Source organism: Erinaceus europaeus, chromosome 2 (assembly GCF_950295315.1).
Source record: "Erinaceus europaeus chromosome 2, mEriEur2.1, whole genome shotgun sequence".
NCBI lineage: Eukaryota > Metazoa > Chordata > Mammalia > Eulipotyphla > Erinaceidae > Erinaceus > Erinaceus europaeus.
In genome coordinates, this window is record NC_080163.1 from 139762018 (window position 1) to 139788079 (window position 26062).

At 42.3% G+C, this 26062-nt stretch overlaps 1 protein-coding gene across 6 annotated transcripts in view; it reads right to left on the reverse strand.

Moving 5' to 3' along the window:
* DUS2 (dihydrouridine synthase 2) overlaps positions 1 to 26062 on the reverse strand; it is a 56916-nt gene that overhangs the window by 14928 nt on the left and 15926 nt on the right. For 3 of the 6 annotated variants that reach the window (XM_007517708.3, XM_060185243.1, XM_016185843.2), the window contains exons 5-10: positions 19038 to 19129; positions 18723 to 18766; positions 17280 to 17340; positions 11091 to 11138; positions 3372 to 3437; positions 3136 to 3206 (exon numbers count right to left, since the gene is read on the reverse strand). In XM_007517708.3, coding sequence (XP_007517770.1) covers positions 3136 to 3206; positions 3372 to 3437; positions 11091 to 11138; positions 17280 to 17340; positions 18723 to 18766; positions 19038 to 19129 — 382 coding nt within the window. Of the gene's footprint in view, positions 1 to 3135; positions 3207 to 3371; positions 3438 to 11090; positions 11139 to 17279; positions 17341 to 18722; positions 18767 to 18951; positions 19130 to 26062 lie in introns of those variants that run through there. The other 3 variants (XM_060185246.1, XM_060185244.1, XM_060185247.1) reach the window with 3 other exon arrangements.

Sequence of the window (26062 nt, forward strand, 5' to 3'; positions counted from 1 at the left end):
AGGACTGCTGAAAGTACTCTGACAGCTGGCAACTCAACAAGGGAAACAAGCGATACCTTTAAAAAACAGCAATCTGCTTGGGGTCATTTGAGGGAGAAGCTGCTGATCCACGTTGCAGAAAGAAAATGAGATGCAGAGTCAGAGTTCTAATTCCACTACCTTATGTCCATAGGATAATATTCTAAGCAAATTACTCATCTCTATCATTTACATATCCTCAAGTAGAAACACTCCTTCTTCTTCTTCTTGTTGACTAATGAAACAAAGGAAACACAAGTACATAAAGAGTTGTCTGGGGGCCGGGTGGTGGCACAGCTGGTTAAGCACATGTTACAATGCCAAAGGACCTGAGCTCTAGCCCCGGTTTCCCACCTGCAGGGGGAAAGCTTTGTGATGAAGCAGTGCTGCAGGTGCCTCACTCCCTTCCCTCTAAATTTACGGATATCTCTATCCAATAAATAAATAATTTTTTAAAAAGTTTCTTTGGGGGAGTTGGGCGGTAACGCAGTGGGTTAAGCGCAGGTGGCGCAGAGTGCAAGAACCAGTGAGAGGATCCTGGTTCAAGCCCCCAGCTCCCCACCTGCAGGGGAGTCGCTTCACAGGTGATGGAGCAGGTCTGCAGGTGTCTCTCTTTCTCTCCCCCTTTCTTTCTTCCCCTCCTCTATCCAACAATGACAACATCAATAACTCAATAACTACAACAATAAAACAAGGACAACAAAAGGAAATAAATAATTAAAAAAAAAGTTTCTTTGGGGGCCAAGTGGTGGCTCACCTGATTAAGTGCACATATTACTATGCACAAGGACCTAGGTTCAAGCCCCCAGCCCCCACCTGAAGGGAGGTTGCTTCATGAGTGGTGAAGCTGGGCTGCAGGTGTCTCTCTATCTCCCTCTCCCTTCCAACTAATCTGTGTTCTATCAAATAAATATTTTTTAACTTATTTATTAATGAGAAGGCTGAGAAGAGAAAGAATCAGACATCACTCTGGTACAAGTGCTGTGGGGGATTGAACTAAGGACCTCATGGTTGAGAGTCCAACACTTTATCCACTGCACCATCTCCCGAAATACCTATCAAATAAAATTAAGTTTAAAATTTAAAAAAGAAGAAAAAGTTCATCTGACCTCAGCACTTATAGGATGCCCAAAAAAAAGAAAGAAAAAAAAGATAGAAAGAGAAGAAAGAAAGAAAGAAAGAAAGAGAAAAAGAAAAAGGCAGAGGTTAGTGACAGCTGGGTTCTGGTGTAGGATTTTTAAGATGGATAACACGAGATTGAGAGATAGCTTGCATGGTAGAACGTGCATCTTACCATGCCCAGATCTGTGTCCTGGCACCACATGGGAGCACTAGGAGAAACAAGAGATGGCAGAGGAGTGCTATAAGATCTCTCTCTTTCGGGGGGCCGGATAGTAGCGCAGCGGGTTAAGCGCACATGGCACAAAGCACATGGACCAGAGTAAGGGTCCCAAATCAAACCCCCAGCTCCCCATTTGCAGGGGGGTCACTTCACCACCGATGAAGAACGTATGCAGGTGTCTATCTTTCTCTCCCCCTTCCTCTCTCAATTTCTCTCTGTCCTATCCAACAATGACAGCAATAACAACAATCATAACAACAATGATAAACAAGAGGGAAAGAATAGCCTCCAGGATACGTAATGCAGGCACTGAGCTCCAGCAATAACTCTGGAGATAAAAATAAACTTTCTCCCTTTCTTCCTCTCTATAGCTTCTTCTTCTTCTGGCGTTTGCCCCTCTCTCTAGCTGAAATAAGAGAAATAGGGGTTGGGTAGTGGCACACCTGGTTAAGTGTGCATACATTACCATGTGCAAGGACCCAAGTCCTCTTGCAAGGAGAAAGCTTCACAAGTGGTGAAGTAGTGCTGCAAGTGTCTCTCTTTCTCTCCCCACCCCATCTCCCATTTCCCTCTCATCTTCTGTCACTACCCAAAATAAATAAATAACATAGATAAATAAAAATATTTTTAAAAGAGGAATGAAAACATCAGTCCAAGAGAAGAGTAGTGGAATCATGCATGTGTGAGGACCCAGCAGTACAGAAAAACAAAAACAAAAGAAATGAAGGATTGGGGGGGGGGTCCTCAGCGGTAATGCAGCGGGTTAAGCACACATGGCGTGAAGTGCAAGGACCGGCACAGGGATCCTGGTTCAAGCCCCCAGCTCCCCACCTGCAGGAGGGTCACTTCACAAACGGTGAAGCAGGTATGCAGGTGTCTATTTTTCTCTCCCTCCCTCTGTCTTCCCCATCTCTCTCCATTTCTCTCTGTCCTATCCAACAACAATGACATCAGTAACAACAATAATAACTGCAACAACAAGGGAAACAAAAGGGGGGGAAGCCTTTAGGAGCAGTGGACTCATGGTGCAGGCACCAAGCCCCAGAAATAACCCTGGAGGCAAAAAAAAAAAAAAAAAAACAAAGGATGGACAGAATAGAAAAATAATTTTTTTAAATATATATTTATTTGGGAGTCGGGCTGTAGCGCAGCGGGTTAAGCGCAGGTGGCGCAAAGCACAAGGACCGGCATAAGGATCCCGGTTTGAACCCCGGCTCCCCACCTGCAGGGGAGTCGCTTCACAGGCGGTGAAGCAGGTCTGCAGGTGTCTATCTTTCTCTCCTCCTCTCTGTCTTCCCCTCCTCTCTCCATTTCTCTCTGTCCTATCAAACAACAACAATAATAACTACAACAATAAAACAAGGGCAACAAAAGGGAATAAATAAAATAAATATTTAAAAAATAAAAATAAAAAAAGTCTTTTAAATATATATATATATATTTATTTGTTTCCTTTTGTTGCCCTTGTTGTTTTATTGTTGTAGTTATTATTGTGGTTGTTACTGATGTCGTCATTGTTGTACAGAACAATGAGAAATGGAGAGAGGAGGGGAAGACAGAGAGGGAGAAAGATAGACACCTGCAGACCTGCTTCACCACCTGTGAAGCGACTCCCCTGCATGTGGGGAGCCGGGGGCTCGAACCGGGATCCTTACACCAGTCCTTGCTCTTGGTGCCACGTGCGCTTAACCCCTGTGCTACCGCCCGACTCCCAGAACAGAAAAATAAGACTAAGACTTCTCTGAAAGTTAGTCATTAGAAAGATGACAACTCACCTCCCATGAACGATGATGGCAGCTATGCCAGTTCTTTCAATCCGTTTCACAAGGCTCAGGGTATCTTCCAGCTGAAAAAGAGGGCATTACACAGTGGTTACTGAAGCTACAGACAGAGTAGCTGTCAGTTCCTCAGGTGTACTTAGCTCCATCTCCTGCTCCGGACTTAATTCAATAATCATTCATATCCCCAAATCAACATCCTAAAAAAGGATGTGCCTTCAGACTAGCCTTACCGATGGCAGGATGCGAATCTTACAGGTGACAGGTTTACTTGTCCCTTTAACAAGGGTGCTCAGGATCTGCAGAGATAACACAGAAAACTTGCTTCTTCTGAAACAACCACAACTGCTCACACGTTAATTCATCTATAGACCCGTACATCCCAGTGGCATGGTCATGTCTATGTCCATGTATGGAGCCACATCTTTCTGTGCTAGAGATTTTGCTTGCCTTGTACAGACCTCTGTCCACATAGGCGGAAAATGAAAGAAAGAGAGAGAGAAAGAGAGAAAGAGAGAAAGAGAGAAAGAGAGAAAGAGAGAAAGAAAGAAAGAAAGAAAGAAAGAAAGAAAGAAAGAAAGAAAAAGGATGAATCTCTTACAAGCCTCTACAGAACATAGTAAGCCTTTGTCAGGGCAAATATTAGAAACACTTTGAGAGCCTAAGCAATACAAAAACTTAGATTTCATTCTTGTGTTTCTTGAATAAATCTCTAGGAAAGGATTTAGGATTATATGTTTCCTTTTTTTATATTTATTCGTCCCTTGGGGCTATCACAAAGATTAGCTGTCTACTCAACTCCATCGCTCTTGGCAGTAATTTTTTTTTCTTTCCTCTAGATAAAAGGGTGAGAAACAGTGAGAGGTAAGAAGTAGAGAGAGGTAAGAGTGTGAGACACTGCAGCACCATTCTACTGTAAAGCTTCCCCTACTGTAGGTACTCCATGTGAGGGCTGGGGCTCTCTACTTGCGTCCTTGTGCATCGTATGTGCTCTACTAGGTGGACCACCTACCAGCCCCTTGAATATGTGTTTTCAAAAGCCTCAGCCCACTGCATTTTCTCAGTGTGATTCTGAAGCACAGCTCTAATTGAGAACACATAGTTAACAGCTTCTGTCTTGCTCAAAGGCAATGTTCCTGAGAGCTATTCTAGGACCTGCCAAGTGAAGGAGCAGGATGTCTCTGCAGACTCCAGGCTCTATTTTTCATGCATCCTTCTGTCTAGGGGAGTCAGACATACAGGAGTGAAACTGACAAAGGAAAAAACAACATATTAAAGATATTTGGGTGGGAGAGGTAGAGTAATGGTTATGCAAAAATACTTTTCACACAAGCTTCCAAAGTCTCAGGTTCAATCCCTTGCACTACCATAAGCCAGAGCTAAGCAGTGCTCAGTGAAAGAAAAGTAAAGAAAAGAAAAGAAAAGAAAAGAAAAGAAAAGAAAAGAAAAGAAAAGAAAAGAAAAGAAAGGAAAGGGGGGCCAGGTGGTGGTGCACCTGGTTGAGCGCACATGTTACAGTGCGCAAGGACCCGGGTTCGAGCCCCTGGTCCCCACCTGCAAGGGGAAAGCTTTGTGAATGGTGAAGAAGGGCTGCAGGTGTCTCTCTGTCTCTCTCCCTTCCTATCACCCCCTTCCCTCTCAATTTCCAGCTGTCTCTATCCAATAAATAAGTAAAGATAAAAAAAAAGAGAGAGAGAAAAGGCTGTGACTGAAGCCTGGTAGATGGTTCAGTGGATAAATAATTGGACTCAGTGGGGGCCAAGAGATGGTGCAACTGGTTGAGTGTACATGGTACAATCCACAAAGACCCCAGTTCAAGCACCCAGTCCCCACCTGCAGGGAGAAAACTGTGTACCTGGTGAAGCAGTGCTACAGTTCTTAGAAAGATAGGAAGGAAGGAAGGAAGGAAGGAAGGAAGGAAGGAAGGAAGGAAGGAAGGAAGGAAGGAAGGAAGGAAAGAAGGAAGGGGGAGGTAGCGCACTGGGTTAAGGATCCCGGTTTGAGCCTCTGACTCTCCACCTACAGCGGTGAAGCAGGTCTGCAGGTGTCTATCTTTCTCTCTCCCTCCCTGTCTTCCCCTCCTCCTCGATTTCTCTCTGTACTATCCAACAACAGCAATAACAATAACAGTAATAAAAACAAGGGCAACAAAAATGGGGGAAAAAATGGCCTGCAGGAACAGTGGATTCATAGTGCAGGTACCGAGCCCCAGTGATAACCCTGGAGGCAAAGAATTGGACGTGGGCCAGGTGGTACACCTGGTTGAGCACATGTTACAATGTGCAAGGACCCAGGTTCAAAACCCCCATCCCCACCTGCAGGGGGAAAGCTGTGAACGTTGTAAGCAGTGCTGCAGGTATCTCTCTGTCTCCATCTCCCCCTTCTTGATTTCTGGCTGTCTCTATCCAATAAATAAAGATAATTTTAAAAGGAAAAATAATTAGACTCTGAAGCATGAGGTTCCAGATTTGATACTCAGCATCATATGTGCCAAAGTGACACTCTAGTTGTCTCTTTTTTCTCTTGTCTCTCTCATTAATAATTTAATAAATTTATAAATTAATAAAATTAATTTAATAAAATTAATAAATAAATCATGAAAATGCCTAGGGCTGGGAATGTAGCTCAATGTTAGAACACATGGTTCACCCTGAACTGGAATTGGCATACTGCACCAAAGTAAAAGACTCTGGGGTGGGTGGGAGAATACAGGTCCTTCAGAGGACTTAGTGGGGGCTGTATTGTTATATGGAAAACTGAGAAATGTTATTCATGTACAAACTATTGTATTTACTGTTGAATGTAAAATATTAATTCCCCAGTAAAGAAATTAAAAAAAAAAAAAAAGAACACATGGTTCACATGCATGAGATCTTGGGCTCCATCCCCCTGCAACAAAAAATAATGAGAGTTTAGGGCAGGGGAGGAATTCAGTTGTAGAAGGTAAAAATTGAGCATGTAAGATCCTGAATCTAATATCTGGCACCACACATACCATAGTAATACTTTCATACACTAATTCTCTTTCAGCCTTTTCCATCTGTTATCAAATAAGTATATTTGAAAATAATTATTTACCTATTAACAAGTGAGAAAACCAGATCATTACTCTGGCATATGAAGTGTCTGAGAAGGGAGCTAGGCAATGGTGCACTGGGTTAAGTGCACATAGTACGAAGCACAAGAACCTAAGCAAGGATCCTGGTTTGAGCCCCCGGCTCCCCACCTGCAGGGGGGTGGATTCACAAGTGGTAAAGCAGGTGTCTTTCTCTATCCCTCTCAGTTTCTCTCTGTCCTACCCCCAAATTTTTTTTTTAAATGGTCACAGGAGCAGTGGATTCACAGTACAAGCATGGAGCCCCAGCTGTAAACCTGAAGGTAAAACAAATAAATAAAATGCCAGAGATAGAACTTGGTAGCTCTCATTAACAAGTCTTGCACTCTACTGTTTTGCTACCTTCAAGACTGAATTAAGTCAATCTCTGTCTCTCTCCCCCTATCACCAGGTTTATTGCTGGGGCTCTGTCTACATAACAAATCCATGATTCCCAAAGGCCATTTTTCCCCTTTCATTTTTTTCTTTTCTTTCTTTCTTTCTTTCTTTCTTTCTTTCTTTCTTTCTTTCTTTCTCTCTTCTCCTCCTCCTCCTTCTTTTTTTTTTTTTTTTTTGATAAAGACAGAAAAATTGAGAGGGCACAGATAAGGAGAGAGAAGACAGAGACACCTGCAGCACTGCTTCACTTCTTGTAAAGCCTTCCCCCAACAAACACGCACAAGTTGAGGGCTTGATCCTGAATCCTTGCACAGGGTAAAGGATGTGCTCTAGTGGGTGGGCAATTACTCAGCCACATATTAAATCATTTAAAAAAATTTTTTCCCTTTGATTTATTTTTCCTTTTATTGCCCTTGCTGTTTTTCATTGTAGTAGTAGTTATTGTTGTTGTTTTTGATGTCATTGTTGTTGGATAGGACAGAGAGAAATGGAGAGAGGAGGGGAAGACAGAGAGGGGGAGAGAAAGATAGACACTCGCAGACCTGCTTCACCTCCTATGAAGTGACTCCCCTGCAGGTTGGGAGCCGGGGGCTCGAACCAGGATCCTTATGCTGGTCCTTGTGCTTTGTTCCACGTGCGCTTAACCTGCTGCCCTACCGCCTGACTCCCTGAATCATATTCTTAAATGACTAATTAAAAAAGGGGAGCGGATGGTAGCGCACCTGGTTGAGTAGGCATGTTACAATGCACAGACTCAGATTCAAGCCCCCAGCCCCCACCTACAGAGGGAAAGCTTCATGACTGGTGAAGCAGGTCTGCAGGTATCTCTCTGTCTCTCTTTCTATCACCCTCTTCCCTCTCAATACCTGGCTATCTATCAAATAAAGATAATGAAAAAAAAAAAAAGACTAATGGGAAGGGGCTAGGAAACAGCTCAATCAATAGAGTGTTTTTTTGTTTGTTTTTACTAGAGCACTGCTCAGCTCTAGCTTATTGTGGTGTATGGGACTGAACCTGGGGCATTGGAGCTTCAGGCATGAGAGTTTCTTTGCATAACCATTATGCTATCTAACCCCACAATAGAGTACACTTTTATTTTTTAAATATTTATTTATTCCCTTTTGTTGCCCTTGTTTTATTGTTGTAGTTACTATTGTTGTTTTTATTGATGTCGTTGTTGAATAGGACAGAGAAATGGAGAGAGGAGGGGAAGACAGAAGGGGGAGAGAAAGACAGACACCTGAAGACCTGCTTCATTGCTTGTAAGGTGACTCCCCTGCAGGTAGGGAGCTGAGGGCTCAAACTGGGATTCTTACTCCGGTCCTTACGCTTTGCGCCACCTGTGCTTAACCTACTGCGCTACCACCCTAGAGTGTTTTTTGCTTGTTTTTACCAGAGCACTGCTCAGCTCTAGCTTATGGTGGAGTATGGGACTGAAACTGGGACCTTGGAGCTTCAGGTATGAGTTTCTTTGCATAACCATTATGCTATCTACCCCCACGCTAGAGTACCAGGGTCCAAATTTCAAAGCCACATGGGAGTACCAGACATAGCTCTAGGGGAACTACATTAACAGTGGAGCAGTATCATATTTCTCCTCTATCTGAAAAAAAAATTTTTTTTTTGCCTCCAGGGTTATTGCCGGGGCTCAGTGCCTGCACCATGAATCCACTGCTCCTGGAGACCATTGTTTTCCCCTTTTGTTGACGTTGTTGTTTTATCATTGTTGTGGTTATTATTGTTGTTGTTGATGTCACTCGTTGTTGGATAGGACAGAGAGAAATTGAGAGAGATGGGGAAGACAGAGAGGGGAGAGAAAGATAGACACCTGCAGACGTGCTTCACGCCTGTGAAGCGACTCCCTTGCAGGTGGGGAGCCAGGGGCTCGAACTGGGATCCCTACGCCGGTCCCTGCACTTCGCGCCATCTATCTGAAATTTTTAAAAAAGAAAGAAAGAAAAAAAGTCTCTTGGGAGTGATGGTATCATGCAGGCATTGGGGGGAAAGACTAATTGCAACCTTTCTGAATGAGGGAGATAGTTCAGTATTAAAGCATAGGAATTGCAGGTGTGAGGCTGCAGGTTCAATCCCTCCTGGTACATACGCCTACTTTCTCTCTCTCTCTGTTTCATTAAACATATTTGGGGGCCAGATAGTGGGCCATCAGGTTGAGTGCACACAGTATAGTGTGCAAGGATTTGTGCTTAAGTCCCTGGCCTCTACGTGAAGGGGAAAAACTTTCAGAATGGTGAAGCAATGTTGCTGTCTTTCTTTCTCTCTCCCTCTCTATTCCCTCTTGATTTCTCTGTCTCTATCAAATAAATATTTTTAAATTTTTATTTTAAAATATTTTTTGCGGGAGTTAGGCAATAGCACAATGGGCTAAGCACACGTGGCACAAAGCGCAAGGACCAGCATAAGGATCCCGGTTCGAGCCCCCGGCTCCCCACCTACAAGGGAGTCGCTTCACAGGTGGTGAAGCAGGTCTGCAGGTGTCTCTCTTTCTTTCCCCCTCTCTGTCTTCGCCTCCTCTCTCCATTTCTCTCTGACCTATCCAACAACGACAACATCATAACAACAACAATAACTACAACAACAATGAAAAACAACAAGGGTAACAAAAGTGAAAATAAATAAAATATATTTAAATATATATATATTGCATAGTAATTGCAAAATACTTCAGAGAAAAATCAAAAAGTCATACAGGAAAGTGTCAGGAAGGGAGATCACATAAGAGTCAGAGATCAAGAGAGGTACAGATGATATTGCATATCTGTGACACCACTATCCTCTTTCCTCATCAAAAATATCAGGCTAGGCAAGCTGGAGGGAAAGTGATCCCAAGGGCCCCCTTCCAAGAACTGGATCCCTGACAAATAGAACAGACATCCAGGCAGCTGCTGCCAGTCTAGACGGGTGAGGGCAGCAGAGTGTGAGGTTGCATGAACTAGGAGAGAAGTTCCTTTCTCTCAGGGACAAGCTAAGGCAGGCCTCTGACTGGCAGGCTGATTTGGCACGTGGATATTTCCTGGGTAAGACACTGCCTGCTGGCCCAGGCACAACTGCCAGAGACTGGCAGAAAAGAACCGTCCCCAAGAACTATCCCAGGAGGTAGAGTCTGAGGTCCTAAGGGTACCTTAGCAGCCTTTCAAAAGGCACCTTGCCCTTTAACAGAAACCCTGCCAGGTTCATACACACACACACACACACCTCACTCAAAATCCAAAATCTCTCAGGCTGAAACACTATCTCTAAGAGATTCTTTTGCAAATGCCAACTTAGAATGATGATTCTTGGTAATGTGAGGAGCAACGTCAGCTGGTTTGATCCAAGCCTGTTTTCAGAACTTCTTTTTTTTATATTTAACCAAGTACTTCTTTTTTTAAAATTAATTTATTTATTTATTCCCTTTTGTTGCCATTGTTGTTTTATTGTTGTAGTTATTGGTGTTATTGATGTTGGATAGGACAGAGAGAAATGGAGAGAGGAGGGGAAGACAGAGAGGGGGAGAGAAAGACAGACACCTGCAGACCTGCTTCACCACCTGTGAAGCGACTCCCCTGCAGGTGGGGAGCCGGGGGCTTGAACCGGGATCCTCATGCCGGTCCTTGCGCTTTGTGCCACCTGCGCTTAACCTGCTGCGCTACCGCCTGACTCCCTACCAAGTACTTCTAAGTACTTTCCTCAGCTTTTCTGTTCATTTCATATGTGTGTTCAGAACCAGGGAGGAAATTAGAAACCAAGAGCCGTAGTCAGTCTGGCGGGTCACAGTGAAGGGAAAGGGCAGCCAAAATCTGTCCTCTGGTCAGGCTCAAGCACAAAATTCTCCTGGACACCTGGCTCTCCCAGCTCCCTATGGTGTGATAGTCTGTGGGAAAAGACCTGAGCCAGGCCTATAACTGAGGAGAGTAACAGCAGGTCTCTCCACAGGCAGAGTTGTCACTAGATCTGCTGGCTGACTCAGGAAAAGCAGAGCCTGGGTGTCCCAGGGTTGCTGGCAGGTGGAAGTGATGTGGGCGGATGGGAGAGCACAGGTTTGGGGATCAGAAAGAACCAAGTTCAAGTCCTTGTCTTACCAAATATTGACCATGAACAAGTGCAGTGCTCACAAAGGAGGTGCCTTAGGAAGCTGGGGAATCTTGGGCAGGGAGAGAGAGAGAGGATATTCCTGAGTAAAAGACTAAAAGTCAAGTGCTCAATCCAGAGACATTATACCAGTTACCTGAGATTTATGGTGGTGGGGGATTGAACCTGGAACCTCAGAACCTCAGGCAAGAGAGTTTATTTATAAAACCACTATGCCATCTCCCCCATCATAAGGGGATGCCTTTTTAAAAATGTACAGAGTCCAGGTTGAGTGACTTATTCAACAAATTCAGAAGAGGTAGAAGAGAAATTCCAACACTAATTCATAAGCACATTTAAGGACTTCAACTTCCACTTATGAAGGACTTACCTTCTCTATCTTGTCAGGATCAGACAGCAGAGCAGCTCCCATTCCCCCCTAGAGAAAAGCATACAGAAAGTCTTCTCTTAGCTGGAGTACTGTGACAACCTGACAATACACAGCACTCACTTCCAAAGGACTAAAGCAGTCAGCAGAAAGAAATGGAGAGAGGAGGGGAAGGCAGAGAGGGGGAGAGAAAGATAGACACCTGCAGACCTGCTTTACGTCCCATGAAGCAACCCCCCTGCAGGTGGGGAAGTGAGGGCTTGAACCGGGATTTTTACATTGGTCCTTGCATTTCACGCCATGTGCGCTTAACCTGCTGCACTACCACGCAGAACCCCTATCTTTTTTACTTCTAATTGTCACTTGCTTTCTCACTGCTGCCAGTAAAGACCCTCAAAAGCAATTGTCCAGGCTTTACCCCACGCCCTCATGCCGACATTGAGAAATCAGACCAAAGTCAAATTTACCTATATATATGAGAGAGAGAGAGAGAGAGAGAGAGAGAGAGAGACTGATTCACATGAGGCAGAAAGAAGGATAGAAAGACAAGGCAGAAGCGCAAGGACTGGCATAAGAATCCCGGTTCAAGCCCCCAGCTCCCCACCTGCAGAGGAGTCGCTTCACAGGCGATGAAGCAGGTCTGCAGGTGTCTTTCTTTCCCCCTCTGTCTTCCCCTCCTCTCTCCATTTCTCTGTCCTATCCAACAAGTACGACATCAATAATAACTACAACAATAAAATAACAAGGACAACAAAAGAGAATAAATAAATATATGTAAAACAAAGACAAGGCAGAAAAGCACTCTGGTACATGCGATGCCAGGGATTGAATCGGGAAACTCCAGCATGAAAGTCTGATGCACTATTATTTGAATGATTTCCCCAGCCACTATTTCTTTTCTTTTTTTTTTTTTCTTTCTTTTTTTTAATTGCCACCAGTGATAACTGGGGCTTAGTGTGTGTAACAAATCCATCACTTTCAGTGGCCATGTTTCCTTTTTTTTTCCTCTCTCTTTCTTTCCTTCTTTATTCCTCTTTCTTATTTTTTTTTTCTTTTCTTTTTTATTTGCTAGGACAGAAGGAAATTGAGAGGGGAGGGGAAGATAGACAGGGAGAGAGAATAACAGACACCTGCAGACCTGCTTTCCTATTCATGAAATGTGTCCCCCTACAGGCAGAGATGGGTGCTCAAACCTGGGCATTTGAACATGGTAATGCATGTACTCAACCAGGTGTGCTACCACCCTACTCCCACTATTTATTTATTTATTTTAATTTACTTATTTTCCCTTTTGCTGCCCTTGTTTTTTTTATTGTTGTTGTAGCTATTATTGTTGGTGTTATAGATGTTGTCGTCATTAGAAAGGAGGACAGAGAGAAATGGAGAGAGGAGGGGAAAACAGAGAGGGGGAGAGAAAGATAGACACCTGCAGACCTGCTTCACCACCTGTGAAGTGAGTCCCCTGCAGGTGGGGAGCCAGGGGCTCGAACCAGGATCCTTACTCTAGTCCTTGCACTTTGTGCCACGTGCGCTTAGCCTGCTGTGCTACTGCCCAACTCCACCACTATTTATTTTTATGACAGAAAGAGCAGAATACAGCTCAGCTCTAGCATCTAGTGGTACCAGGGATTGATCCTGGGCCATCAGATATGTAAATTCTGTGCTCTAATACAATGAGTTATCTCCCCTGCCTGACAGTTATATATTCATTTTGTGCTTAAGTATAGCAGGTTAAAATCAGGGAGAACGGGAGTCGGGCTGTCTATCTTTCTCTCCTCCTCTCTGTCTTCCCCTCCTCTCTCCATTTCTCTCTGTCCTATCCAACAACAACAACAACAACAATAATAACTACAACAATAAAACAACAAGGGCAACAAAAGGGAATAAATAAATATTAGAAAAAAAACATTAAAAAAAAATCAGGGAGAACACTGAACCACCACAGACTTGGCAGCCAGAATCTGTAATTTAGAGGGAAATGGAAAAAAAAGAGGAGTTACCAGCCCTGGTCTACCTTGATCACAAACACAAACCTTAGAGAACTGAAGGAAATCCTGGCAATTGGCCCTGGTTTCATCTGACCTTTACCTCATGCACAATCCTTATGGAATCACAAGATCTAAAATCCAGACTCACTGCCCATTGTTATAATGGCTTTCTCAATTGGTATTTCCTTCCTTCCTTCCCTGTTATTTAACATATTTACATGATTATTTTGAATTAGATAACACATAGATTAAGCCCTCTTCCTCCATAGGGAGTGGGAAACTATTCAATTTACAATATTTTTTTTTGCCTCCAGGGTTATTATTGCTGGGGTTCAGTGCCTGCACTACAAATCCACTGCTCCTGGAGGCTATTTTTCCCCCTTGCTTATCGTTGCTGTAGTTATTATTGTTGTTATTGATGTCGTCGTTGTTGGATAGGAGACAGACAGAAATCGAGAGAGGAGGGGCAGAGATAGAGAGGGAGAGAATACAGACACCTGCAGACCTACTTCAACGCCTGTGAAGCGATCCCCCTGCAGGTGGGGAGCCGGGGGCTCAAACCGGGATTCTTACGACAGTCCTTGCACTTTGAGCCATGTGCGCTTAACCCACTGTGCTACCATGACTTGAAATTTTTAATAACTGTGGCCCAGGAGGTGGCACAGTGGATAAAAAACTGGATTCTCAAGCAAAAGGTCCTAAGTTCAATCCCTGGCAGCCCATGTCCCAGCGTGATGTCTGGTTCTTTCTCTCTCTCATCCTATCTTTCTTATTTAATATATATTTATTTTCCCTTTTGTTGCCCTTGGGTTTTTTTTGTTGTTGTTTGTTGTAGTTATTATTGGTGTTGTTACTGATGTCGTCATTGTTAGACAGAACAGAGAGAAATGGAAAGAGGAGGGGAAGACAAAGAGGGGAGAGAAAGACAGACAGCAGGTGTGAAGTGACTGCCTGTGAAGTGACTCCCCTGCAGGTGGGGAGTCGGGGGCTCAAACTGGGATCCTTACGCTGATCCTTGCACTTAGTGCCACGTGCATTTAACCCGTTGCGCTACCGCCCAACTCCCTTCCTATCTTTCTCATAAATAAATAAAATCTTAAAAAAAAAAAATTGAATAACTTATTTTATTGGGTGGGGGGGGGAAGAGACTGAGACCAGAACACTTGGTGGTTCTGAAGGTTGAACCCAGAGCTTCATATATGCAACATATATGTTCTACCTGCTAAGCCATCTCCCTAGCACTGGTTTCAATTTTGAACTATAAGAAGAAAGCAGGGAGGATCAGGCAATGGTATACCTGGTAAAGTGTACATAGCACCATTCTCGAAGACCCTAGTTCGAGCCCCCACTATTCACCTGCAGGGGGGACACTTCATAAGTGTTGAAGCAGGTCTATAGGTATCTTTTGCTATCTCTCTCTATCTCCCCCTCCTCTCTCAATTTCTGTCTTGTCAAATAAAATAGAAGTAAAAAATGAAAAAATGGCTGCCAGGAGCTGTGGATTCATAGTGGTGGTATACCAAGACCCAGTGATAATCATGGTGCCAATAAAAAAATAAAAAGAAAGGAGCAGATATTCAGCTAGTATGTACTATTGTAGTATATGAGATGGCATCTGTTTGGACTGGTTGATGCCAATTATTAGTTTCTTTGTTTATTGATTTTTTTTTAATTGTAGGGATTAATAGTTTACATTCAACAATAAAATACAGTAACAAAAATAAAATACAGACAGTAGTTTGTACATGTGTAACATTTCTAAGTTTTCCTCATAATAATTCAACCCCCTCTTGGTCCTCCAACATCATGTTCCAGGACCTGAACCCTACCCCCCCACCCCAGAGTCCTTTACTTTGGTGCAATACACCATTACTAGTTTTTTTTTTTTGATAACACTCCTGACTGGGTATATTCTCTTTTTTAACATTTATTTATTTATTTATTTATTTATTATTTTTCCCAGAGCACTGCTCAGCTCTGGCTTATGGTAGATTGAGCCTGGGACTTTGGAGTCTTTAGGCACAAAGTCTTTGCATATGGCCCCAATCAGCATAGATATATTTCAATCCTGTACACCTCCACTTCCTTTTCATCTCCTGATTCCCCACTCTTTTGGACAAATGGTTTCTCAACTCCCTCTGCCTCACCAACATCCCTCTAGACAGGCCTACAAAGCCATCTTATGCCATGCTCTTTGCCTGCAGGACCCCAAATTTTCTAGTTAAGGGTCATGTACCTCTTAAAATCTTGAGTTTAAAGGGTACCTATCTGCTCCTTTCTCTGAGTGACCACAGTACTCTTGTCTAATATGATATGACAATGAGGACACATATACTGCATCTCCTCTCTTTTTATTGTATGTCTCAGTTTTTAAAAATTATTTATTTATTTTCCCTTTTGTTGCCCTTGTTGTTTTTTATTGTTGTTGTAGTTACTGTTGTTGCTATTGATGTCGTCGTTGTTAGATAGGATAGAGAGAAATGGAGAGAGGAGGGGAAGACGGGGGGGGGGGAGAGAAAGACACCTGCAGACCTGCTTCACCACCTGTGAAGTGAATCCCCTGCAGGTGGGAGCCAGGGGCTCAAACCAGGATCCTTGAGATTCGCGCCACGTGTGCTTAACCCATTGCGCTACCACCCGACTCCAGCATGTCTTTTTTTCATAAAAAAAGTAATGCACCACTCACAGACTTTTTTCTTTCAGTATTTACATTATCAGTTATTTTGCTTGGGGAGGAGTGTTCTCTCTCCATATGTGTGTATGTATTTATGTATGTATGCACATGTGTGTTATTTTCCCTGAATCATTTATAACCTTTTATTCCTAAATTCTTTTAATTCTAATTTTATTTTAATATTTTTTAAATTTTTTATTTATTTATTTTTGGATAGAGACAGAGAAATTGACAGGGGAGGGGAGACAAGAGAGAGAGAGAGACACCTATAGCCTGGCTTCACTACTTGTGAAACTTCCCTGTGTAGGTGGGGACCAGGGGCTTGAACCCAGGTCCTTGTGCACTATAGTGTGTGCACTTAACCACGTGCACCACCATCTGGCTCCTATTCCTAAATTCTTCAGTGTATGTTTACTAAGATTAAAGATATATTGGGATTCGGGTGGTAGCTCAGCAGGCTAAGTGCACCTGGCGCAAAGCGCAAGGACCAGCATAAGGATCCTGGTTCGAGCCACCAGCTACTCACCTTCAGGGGAGTCACTTCACAGACGGTGAAGTAGGTCTGCAGGTGTCTGTCTTTTCTCTCCCCCTCTTTCTTCCCCTCCTATTTCTCTGTCCTATCCAACAACGATAACAACAATAATAACTACAACAACAATAAAAAACAAGGGCAGTAAAAGGAAATATTAAAAAACAACAACCAGGGAGTCAGGTGGTAGCACAGTGGGTTAAGTGCAGCGGGTTAAGCACATGTGGCGCAAAGCACAATGACCCGTGTAAGGATCCCGGTTCGAGCCCCCGGCTCCCCACCTGCAGGGGCGTCGTTTCACAGATGATGAAGCAGGTCTGCAGGCGTCTGTCTTTCTCTCCTCCTCTCTATCTTCCCCTCCGCTCTCCATTTCTCTCTGTCCTATCAATAACAACAACAGTAATAACTACAACAACAATAAGAAAACAAGGGCAACAAAAGGGAAAATAAAGAAAAAAGAAAAAAAAAAAGCCACAGGTTCAATGCTCCATATCACTATAAACCAGAGCAGAACAGTGCTCTGGTAAAATAAAAATAAATAAATAAAATAAAAAAAAAAAAGATTAAGGATATATTTATAAAACCACAGGAAAGTTATCAAGTTCATAAATTTATGATGCAATCATTCTAGCTAATCTACTGTGGTCTACATCATAATTTTGTCACTTACCTTTCTGAGCTTTTCCCCCATTTACTATAGATTATTTGTCCAGAATTAAGTGTTATACTCAGTTGTCAGATTTTTTTTTGTTTGTTTACTTTTGTTTTTTAGGGACAGGGAAGCAGAGATGCAGAGAAAGAATGAAAGAGACCAAAACACAGACGTTTCCTTTAATGAGGTGGGGGCTGGGCTTGAACCTGGGCTGTACACATGTAAAGTAGCACAATATCCAAGTGAGCTATTCTCCCAAACCATTTGTCAGACTTGTTAACCCACTTTAACCTAACCTTCTATCTGTGAAAGGTATTAAAAAAAAAAAAAAAAAAAAAAACCTGTTCACCTTGGTAGAATACTCTTTTGGACAGCCCATGTTGACATCAATGCCAGCCACATCATTTTCTCTGAAAAAGAGAGAGAAAATATTGAACTTGAGTGAAGAAGTTATGAATCTGTGCTCATGAACCCTCTACCCATGTCCCTGACCCTATGAAACGTGCCAACCCCCTCAGAAGCAGACACAGAACTGCCTAAAAAAAACTCCCCTGTGCAGAGCTGAAAAGGAAGGACTTTTTTTCTTTTTAATATTTATTTATTTATTCCCTTTTGTTGTCCTTGTTTTATTGTTGTGGTTGTTGTTGTTACTGATGCCGTCATTGTTGGATAGGACAGAGAGAAATGGTGAGAGGAGGGGATGACAGAGAGGGGGAGAGAAAGACACCTGCAGATCTGCTTCACCACTTGTGAAGAGACTCCCCTGTAGGTGGTACCGCCCAACTTCCCCATAGTCCTTCTTATGTGGTACAGGTACTCAAACCTGGACTGCTCACACAGTCAGGGTACATAACCTACCCAGTAAGCAATTTACTGGCTCCAAGAAGCAGTAAGTCTTAGAATTGTTCATAAGACTTAAAACTTCAGGGCTCAGAGTCATGAGAGTTCTTACAAAGAGAGCCTCATGAATACTAAGAAATAAACCCCCACCAAACAGGGCTACCATTTATTTACTTTTAACATCTGGATACAGAAAGTTGGGTGGTAGCACAGCAGGCTAAGCGCACATGGTGCAAAGTGCAAGGACCGGAGTAAGGATCCCAGTTCAAGCTCCAGGCTCCCCACCTCCAGGGGAGTTGCTTCATAGGTATTGAAGCAGGTCTGCAGGTGTCTTTCTCGCCCCCTCTCTGCCTTCCCGTCCTCTCTCCACCTCTCCCTGTCCTATCACATCAATGAAGACATCAATAATGACAATAATAATAATAACAACAATGAAAAACAAGGGCAAGAAAAGAGAAATAAACATTTTTTAAAAATAATAAAAAAGAGGGGAGTTGGGCTGTATGTAGCACAGCGGGTTAAGTGCAGGTGGCGCAAAGCACAAGGACCAGCATAAGGATCCCAGTTCGAACCCCGGCTCCCCACCTGCAGGGGAGTCACTTCACAGGCAGTGAAGCAGGTCTGCAGGTGTCTATCTTTCTCTCCTCCTCTCTGTCTTCCCCTCCTCTCTCCATTTCTCTCTGTCCTATCCAACAACGACAACAACAATAATAACTACAACAATAAAACAACATCGGCAACAAAAGGGAATAAATAAATAAATAAATAATAATAAAGAGATCTGGGTATAGTGAGTACACAAGTCACAGGTCAATTCACAGATGACACAAATAGAGAACGATACCAAACATTCTTAAACAGAAAACAGTAGACTAGGCACAACCACAGTTGAGGAAAACAGACATCACGTCCCATAGGAGAGGAGAAGACAATCCTAGAGGGAAGAACTTACACAAGCCTGGCCACAGCAAGGGCTCGCTCTGCATCTGAAGTCCCCTAGGAACACAAAAGGTCAGATCAACCACATCATAACACCGATAAACATGAATAAATACACATATGTGCCATGCTCACACACATATTAGCAATTATTGTCAGGCTGGCATTCTCTTCAGAACCAGTTCACTCTATTAGCTAATGTCAGAGGCAAAAAGTAGTTCTTGAGGGCAGTGGTATGGTACCCAAGTCTTGAAAACTCTCCTAGCACCAGCCATGAATCAGGAAATTCATGAGTCTCAGCAAGATGCTCAGCCTTCAGATCCCGTACCATCTGGAAAACCACCCTGCTCCGTTCTCTTTCACAGGTGCGGAAGACTACTCGGTCATCTGGTGCCACAAAGTCCACTGTGCTGAGAACTTCTGCAAGAAAATAAAAACACACAGGCCCACCCAGTGAAGAACTAAGTCCAACCAAGTTCAATCTCTCAGAGAAAGCACAGGAAAAATATTGCTTTGAAGGAAAAGAAGGAATGTCAGAAGTATACCATTCTTAAATCACTGTGCACATGAAGGGGATAACAATGCTCTACTTCCTAACCTGGCTAGATACAAGGCTGTTCACTTTACAGATATTTGTGAAATGTGTGCTATATGTTTTTTATATTTATTTATATTTATATTTCCCTTTCTGTTACCCTTGTTTTCTATTGTTGTCGTAGTTACTGTTATTGTTGATATCATTGTTAAATAGGACAGAGAGAAATGGAGAAAGGAGGGGAAGCCAGAGAGGAGAGAAAGATAGACATCCGCAAACCTGCTTCACCGCCTGTGAAGCGACTCCCCTGCAGGTGGGGAGCCGGGGCCTCGAACCGGGATCCTTACGCCAGTCCTTGCACATTATGCCACATGCACTTAACCCGCTGCGCTACCGCCAACTTCCACTGTGTGCTATATTTTATGTATTTTCTCTTTTCATTTAGAAATATTGTTTAGTTATTTTACCTTCATAATTTATTTTACCAAGAAAGCATATAGGGGAAAAAAAAAAAAAAAAAGATACCATAGCACTGTTCCACCATGCATGGAACTCCCCTGGTACTATCCATGAAGCTCTAAGGGCCTCAAGTCCAGGATTTCATACATGGAAAGGTGCATGTTTTATTAGCTGAGCTATCTCCTGGAAACCCCCCCCCCTTTTTCTGAAGACTTATTTAAACAGTTATGGGGGTAATGCATGGTAATGTGTGTACTCAAGTGGGTGAGATACCTCCCACTCTTTATCCTGTTTCCTTTTTTTGAGAAAAGACAGAGGGGAAGAGAGATAGCAAAGCACTGTTCAGCATCCGTAAAGTTCCATCAGTGCGGGAGTCGGGCTGTAGCGCAGCGGGTTAAGCGCAGGTGGCGCAAAACACAAGGACCGGCATAAGGATCCCGGTTTGAACCCGGCTCCCCACCTGCAGGGGAGTCGCTTCACAGGCGGTGAAGCAGGTCTGCAGGTGTCTATCTCTCTCTCCTCCTCTCTGCCTTCCCCTCCTCTCTCCATTTCTCTCTGTCCTATCCAACAATGACAACAACAATAATAACTACAACAATAAAACAACAAGGGCAGCAAAAGGGAATAAATAAATAAAATAAATATTAAAAAAAAAAAAAAAGTTCCATCAGTGCTCCACAATATTCTCATATAGTGCCAAGGATTGAAAACAGGGCCTCATGCATATAAATTGTGTACTTTACCCACTGAGCCATCTCCTGGCACCTAAACATGTAATTTTTTAAAAGTACACTTCACTGGTCCCTCTACTTCCTCCTCTCCTCTCAAATTATATTCACATAGAAAATAGCTGCTTTGGCATGTGCATCACCCAGATGCTACACTGGCCCCCACCACACTGAAGGAAGCTTCAGTGCTGTGTTGTTCTATCAAATATTAAGAGTGGAATGAGACTTCCAGAGGTGGAGCTACGAGCAGCAGATCGCTTTCTCTTCTCCCCTCCCCTCCCCTCCCCTCTCCTCTTCTCTCCTCTCCCGGATCAACTAGGAACACCAAAGGAGACCACCCAGGAACAAAACAAGACAGGACTAGAATGACCACAGGAAACCAGTAAATCACTGGTGAGTACAAACACGTGTGACTGGTGACAGAGAGGAGAGAGGAGCCTAAGGAGAGTTTAAGTGACTGCTAACAGTTCAGCAGTTTATAAGTTGAGACACCACCTCCAGTCTGCTCCACCAACAAGGGGACAGCTGAAGGGAGGAGAGGACTCCCCAGAGACTCACCAAGTGCAACTCTGAGTCTCCATTGCTACTACCCTCAGAATCTGGAGCAGCGACAGGGAGGGACACCAGGGGACAGAGATCTAACTAGGAAACTCAGAAGACCTATACCTCGGTGGCATAGCTGAGGGGCTGTGAAAGTCTCTTTGCATAACCACTGTATTATCTCTGCCACACCCTGCTTTATCTCTTGGTCAGGAGTCAGTGATTAAGCTGAAGCCTACTGATAGTTTAAAATCCCTCAGGCTCCCATAGCCTACAGGGAAAAAAAAAAAGAGGCTTTTAAACCACTGAGCTCCAACTCAGAGATTTAAATACTATTGAAACAACTGTTAACTTCCACCACTGTGAACCCTTTAATTAACTTACTTAGACACAAGTCAATCCAGGCAATAGTGATCAATAATTTGAAAAGTACTGATAAAGGGAACTCTTAACATAATATATAAAATGGTTAAAACAACAAAAAAAAATATTGGAGAATCGAACCACGACAAGAGCCCAGCTAAAAGTCCTCCAGAGGGTGAAGCACAAAATAACGAGTTCAACATCCAAACATTAGCTAAGGAAATAATGACAGGAGTGAGTAAAGAAATGGAAAAAATTATAATCAGAAATACAGGAACAACAAATGAGAATATGGAAGAAAATACTAATTACCTCATGGTTATTAGAGAGCTGAAAGCTGAAATCGCTGAGCTAAGAATGCAACTAGCTGAACAAGCTAAAATAGTATCAGAGCAGGGCAACAAAATAGATGAACTCCAGAAAACAGTAGAGGGCAGAGAGAATAGAATCTATGAGGCTGAAGACAGAATTAGCAAGATTGAGGATGAATTAGAGACAACTAAAAAAGAAGTAAGAGATCTCAAAAAGAGATTAAGAGATGCTGAAAACAACAACAGAGTCCTATGGGATGACTTCAAAAGAAACAATATACTCATTATTGGCATACCAGAGGAAGAAAGAGAAGGAGAGGAAGAAAACATTTTCCAGGCCACAATAGCTGAAAACTTCTCTAGTCTAGACAACATCAAAGAAATAAAGATTCAAGAAGCCCAGAGGGTCCCAAACAGAATTGACCCAGACCTAAAGACACCAAGACATATCATACTTAGAATGGAAAGAAATAAGGATAAAGAAAGGATCCTCAAGGTTGCAAGAGAAAAACAAAGAGTCACCTACAAAGGAAAACCCATAAGATTAGCAGCAGACTTTTCCATACAAACACTACAAGCCAGAAGAGAATGGCAAGATATCTATCGAGTGCTCAATAAGAAAGGCTTTCAGCCAAGAATACAATATCCTGCTAGACTGTCATTCAGACTAGATGGAGGCATCAAAACCTTCTCAGACAAGCAACAGTTGAAGGAAGCAACCATCACCAAACCTGCCCTGAAAGAAGTTCTGCAAGGTCTCCTATAAACAACCAGACCACCACAAATAGGACATATATCAAAACACTCTAAAACTCTACAAGAATGGCGTTAAAATATCTTCAATCTTTGATATCAATAAATGTCAATGGCCTGAATTCACCTATTAAAAGACACAGAGTAGGAAGATGGATCAGAAAACACAACCCAACAATATGCTGTCTACAGGAAACCCACCTAACTCAACAAGACCAACACAGACTTAAAGTGAAAGGATGGAAAACTATCATACAAGCCAATGGCCCACAAAAAAGGGCAGGAACAACTATTCTCATATCTGACATGAGAGACTTTAAAATAGATAAGATTAAAAAAGATAGGAATGGACACTACTTAATGCTCAGAGGATCAGTCAATCAAGAGGACTTAATTATTAACATCTATGCACCCAATGAGAAGCCATCTCAATACATCAAACATCTACTGAAAGAGCTATAGCAATATATTAACAGTAACACAATCATAGTAGGGGACTTCAACACCCCACTATCTCAACTTGACAGATCATCCAGGCAGAAAATCAATAAAGACATAAGGGAGCTAAATGAAGAGATAGATAAACTGGAACTATTGGACATTTTCAGAGTCATTCATCCCAAGAAACTGGAATACACATTTTACTCAAATCCACATGGGTCATTCTCAAGGATAGACCATATGTTAGGCCACAAAGACAGCATCAGCCAATTCAAGAGCACTGAAATCATCCCAAGCATCTTCTCAGACCACAGTGGAATTAAACTAACACTTAACAATCAACAAAAGATTAGTAACAGTGCCATAATGTGGAAGCTCAACAGTACACTTCTTAACAACTCCTGGGTCAAAGAGGAATCAAGGAAGAAATCAAAATGTTTTGAGAGTTCAATGAAAATGAAGACACAAGCTATCAAAATATTTGAGACACAGCTAAAGCAGTCCTAAGAGGGAAGTTCATAGCTATACAAGCACACATTAGGAAACAAGAAAAAGCACAAATAAACAGCCTGATTGCACATCTTAAAGACCTAGAAGAAGAACAACAAAGGAACCCTAAAGCAACCAGAAGGTCAGAAATCACTAAAGTTAGGGCAGAAATAAATAACACTGAGAATAGGAAAACAATACAAAAGATCAACGAAAGTAAATGTTGGTTCTTCGAAAGAGTAAACAAAATCGACAAACCTTTAGCCAGACTCACAAAACAAAAAAGGGAGAAGACCCAAATAAATCAGATAGTAAATGAAAGAGGAGATATCATAACAGACACTGCAGAAATTCAACATATCATGTGAGGCTTCTATGAACAACTGTATGCCACCAAGCTAGAGAACCTGGAAGAAATGGACGATTTCCCAGATACCTACCAACTTCCAAAACTAAGTAAAGAGGAGGTGGATAACATGAACAGGCCCATCACAGCTAATGAAATTGAAACAGTTATCAAAAATCTTCCCAAAAATAAAAGTCCTGGACCAGATGGGTTTACAAATGAATTCTACAAAACCTTCAAAGAAGAACTAATACCTCTACTTTTCAAAGTCTTCCAGAAGATTGAAGACACTGGAATACTCCCTGACAGCTTCTATGAAGCCAACATCACCCTGATACCAAAAGCAGACAGGGACACAACCAAAAAAGAAAACTACAGACCAATATCTCTGATGAACATAGATGCGAAAATACTGAACAAAATTCTAGCCAACTGGATACAGCAGTATATCAAAAAGATTGTTCATTATGACCAAGTGGGGTTTATCCCAGGCATGCAAGGTTGGTTTAATATACGTAAATCAATCAATGTGATCCACCACCACAACAAAAGCAAGACCACAAACCACATGGTCATATCAATAGATGCAGAGAAAGCCTTTGACAAAATATATCCCTTTATGATCAAAACACTACAAAAAATGGGAATAGATGGAAAATTCCTGAAGATAGTGGAGTCTATATATAGCAGACCTACAGCCAATATCATACTCATTGGTGAAAAACTAGAAGCATTTCCCATCAGATCAGGTACTAGACAGGGCTGCCCACTATCACCATTACTATTCAACATAGTGTTGGAAGTTCTTGCCATAGCAATCAGGCAGGAGCAAGGAATTAAAGGGATACAGATTGGAAGAGAAGAAGTCAAACTCTCCTTATTTGCAGATGACATGATAGTATACATGGAAAAACCTAAGGAATCCAGCAAGAAGCTTTTGGAAATCATCAGGCAATACAGTAAGGTGTCAGGCTACAAAATTAACATTCAAAAGTCAGTAGCATTCCTCTATGCAAACACTAAGTTAGAAGAAATTGAAATCCAGAAATCAATTCCTTTCACTATAGCAACAAAAACAATAAAATATCTAGGAGTAAACCTAACTAAAGAAGTGAAAGACTTGTATTCTGAAAATTATGAGTCACTACTCAAAGAAATTGAAAAAGACACAAAGAAGTGGAAAGATATTCCATGTTCATGGGTTGGAAGAATTAACATCATCAAAATGAATATAATACCCAGAGCCATCTACAAATTTAATGCTATCCCCATCAAGATCCCAAGCACATTTTTTAGGAGAATAGAACAAATGCTACAAATGTTTATCTGGAACCAGAAAAAACCTAGAATTGCCAAAACAATCTTGAGAAAAAAGAACAGAACTGGAGGCATCACACTCCCGGATCTCAAACTGTATTATAGGGCCATTGTCATCAAAACTGCTTGGTACTGGAACATGAATAGACACACTGACCAGTGGAATAGAATTGACAGCCCAGAAATGAGGCCCCACACCTATGGACATCTAATCTTTGACAAAGGGGCCCAGACTATTACATGGGGGAAAGCAGAGTCTCTTCAACAAATGGTGTTGGAAACAATGGCTTGAAACATGCAGAAGAATGAAACTGAATCACTGTATTTCACCAAATACAAAAGTAAATTCCAAGTGGATCAAAGACTTGGATGTTAGACCAGAAACTATCAAATACTTAGAGGAAAATATTGGCAGAACTCTTTCCACATAAATTTTAAAGACATTTTCAATGAAACAAATCCAATTACAAAGAAGACTAAGGTAAGTATAAACCTATGGGACTACATCAAATTCAAAAGCTTCTTCACAGCAAAAGAAACCACTACCCAAACCAAGAGACCCTTCACAGAATGGGAGAAGATCTTTACATGCCATACATCAGATAAGAGTTTAATAACCAACATATATAAAGAGCCTGCCAGACTCAACAACAAGACAACAAATAACCCCATTCAAAAATGGGGGGAGGTCTTGGACAGAATATTCCTAGAAGATCTTGATCCAAAAGGCTGAGAAGCACATGAAAAAATGCTCCAAGTCTCTGATTGTCAGAGAAATGCAAATAAAGACAACAATGAGATATCACTTCACTCCTGTGAGAATGTCATACATCAGAAAAGGTAACAGCAGCAAATGCTGGAGAGTGTGTGGGGTCAAAGGAACCCTCCTACACTGCTGATGGGAATGTAAATTGGTCCAACCTTTGTGGAGAACAGTCTGGAGAACTCTCAGAAGGCTATACATGGACCTACCCTATGATCCTGCAATTCCTCTCCTGGGGATATATCCTAAGGAACCCAACACATCCATCCAAAAAGATCTGTGTACACATATGTTTTTGGCAGCACAAT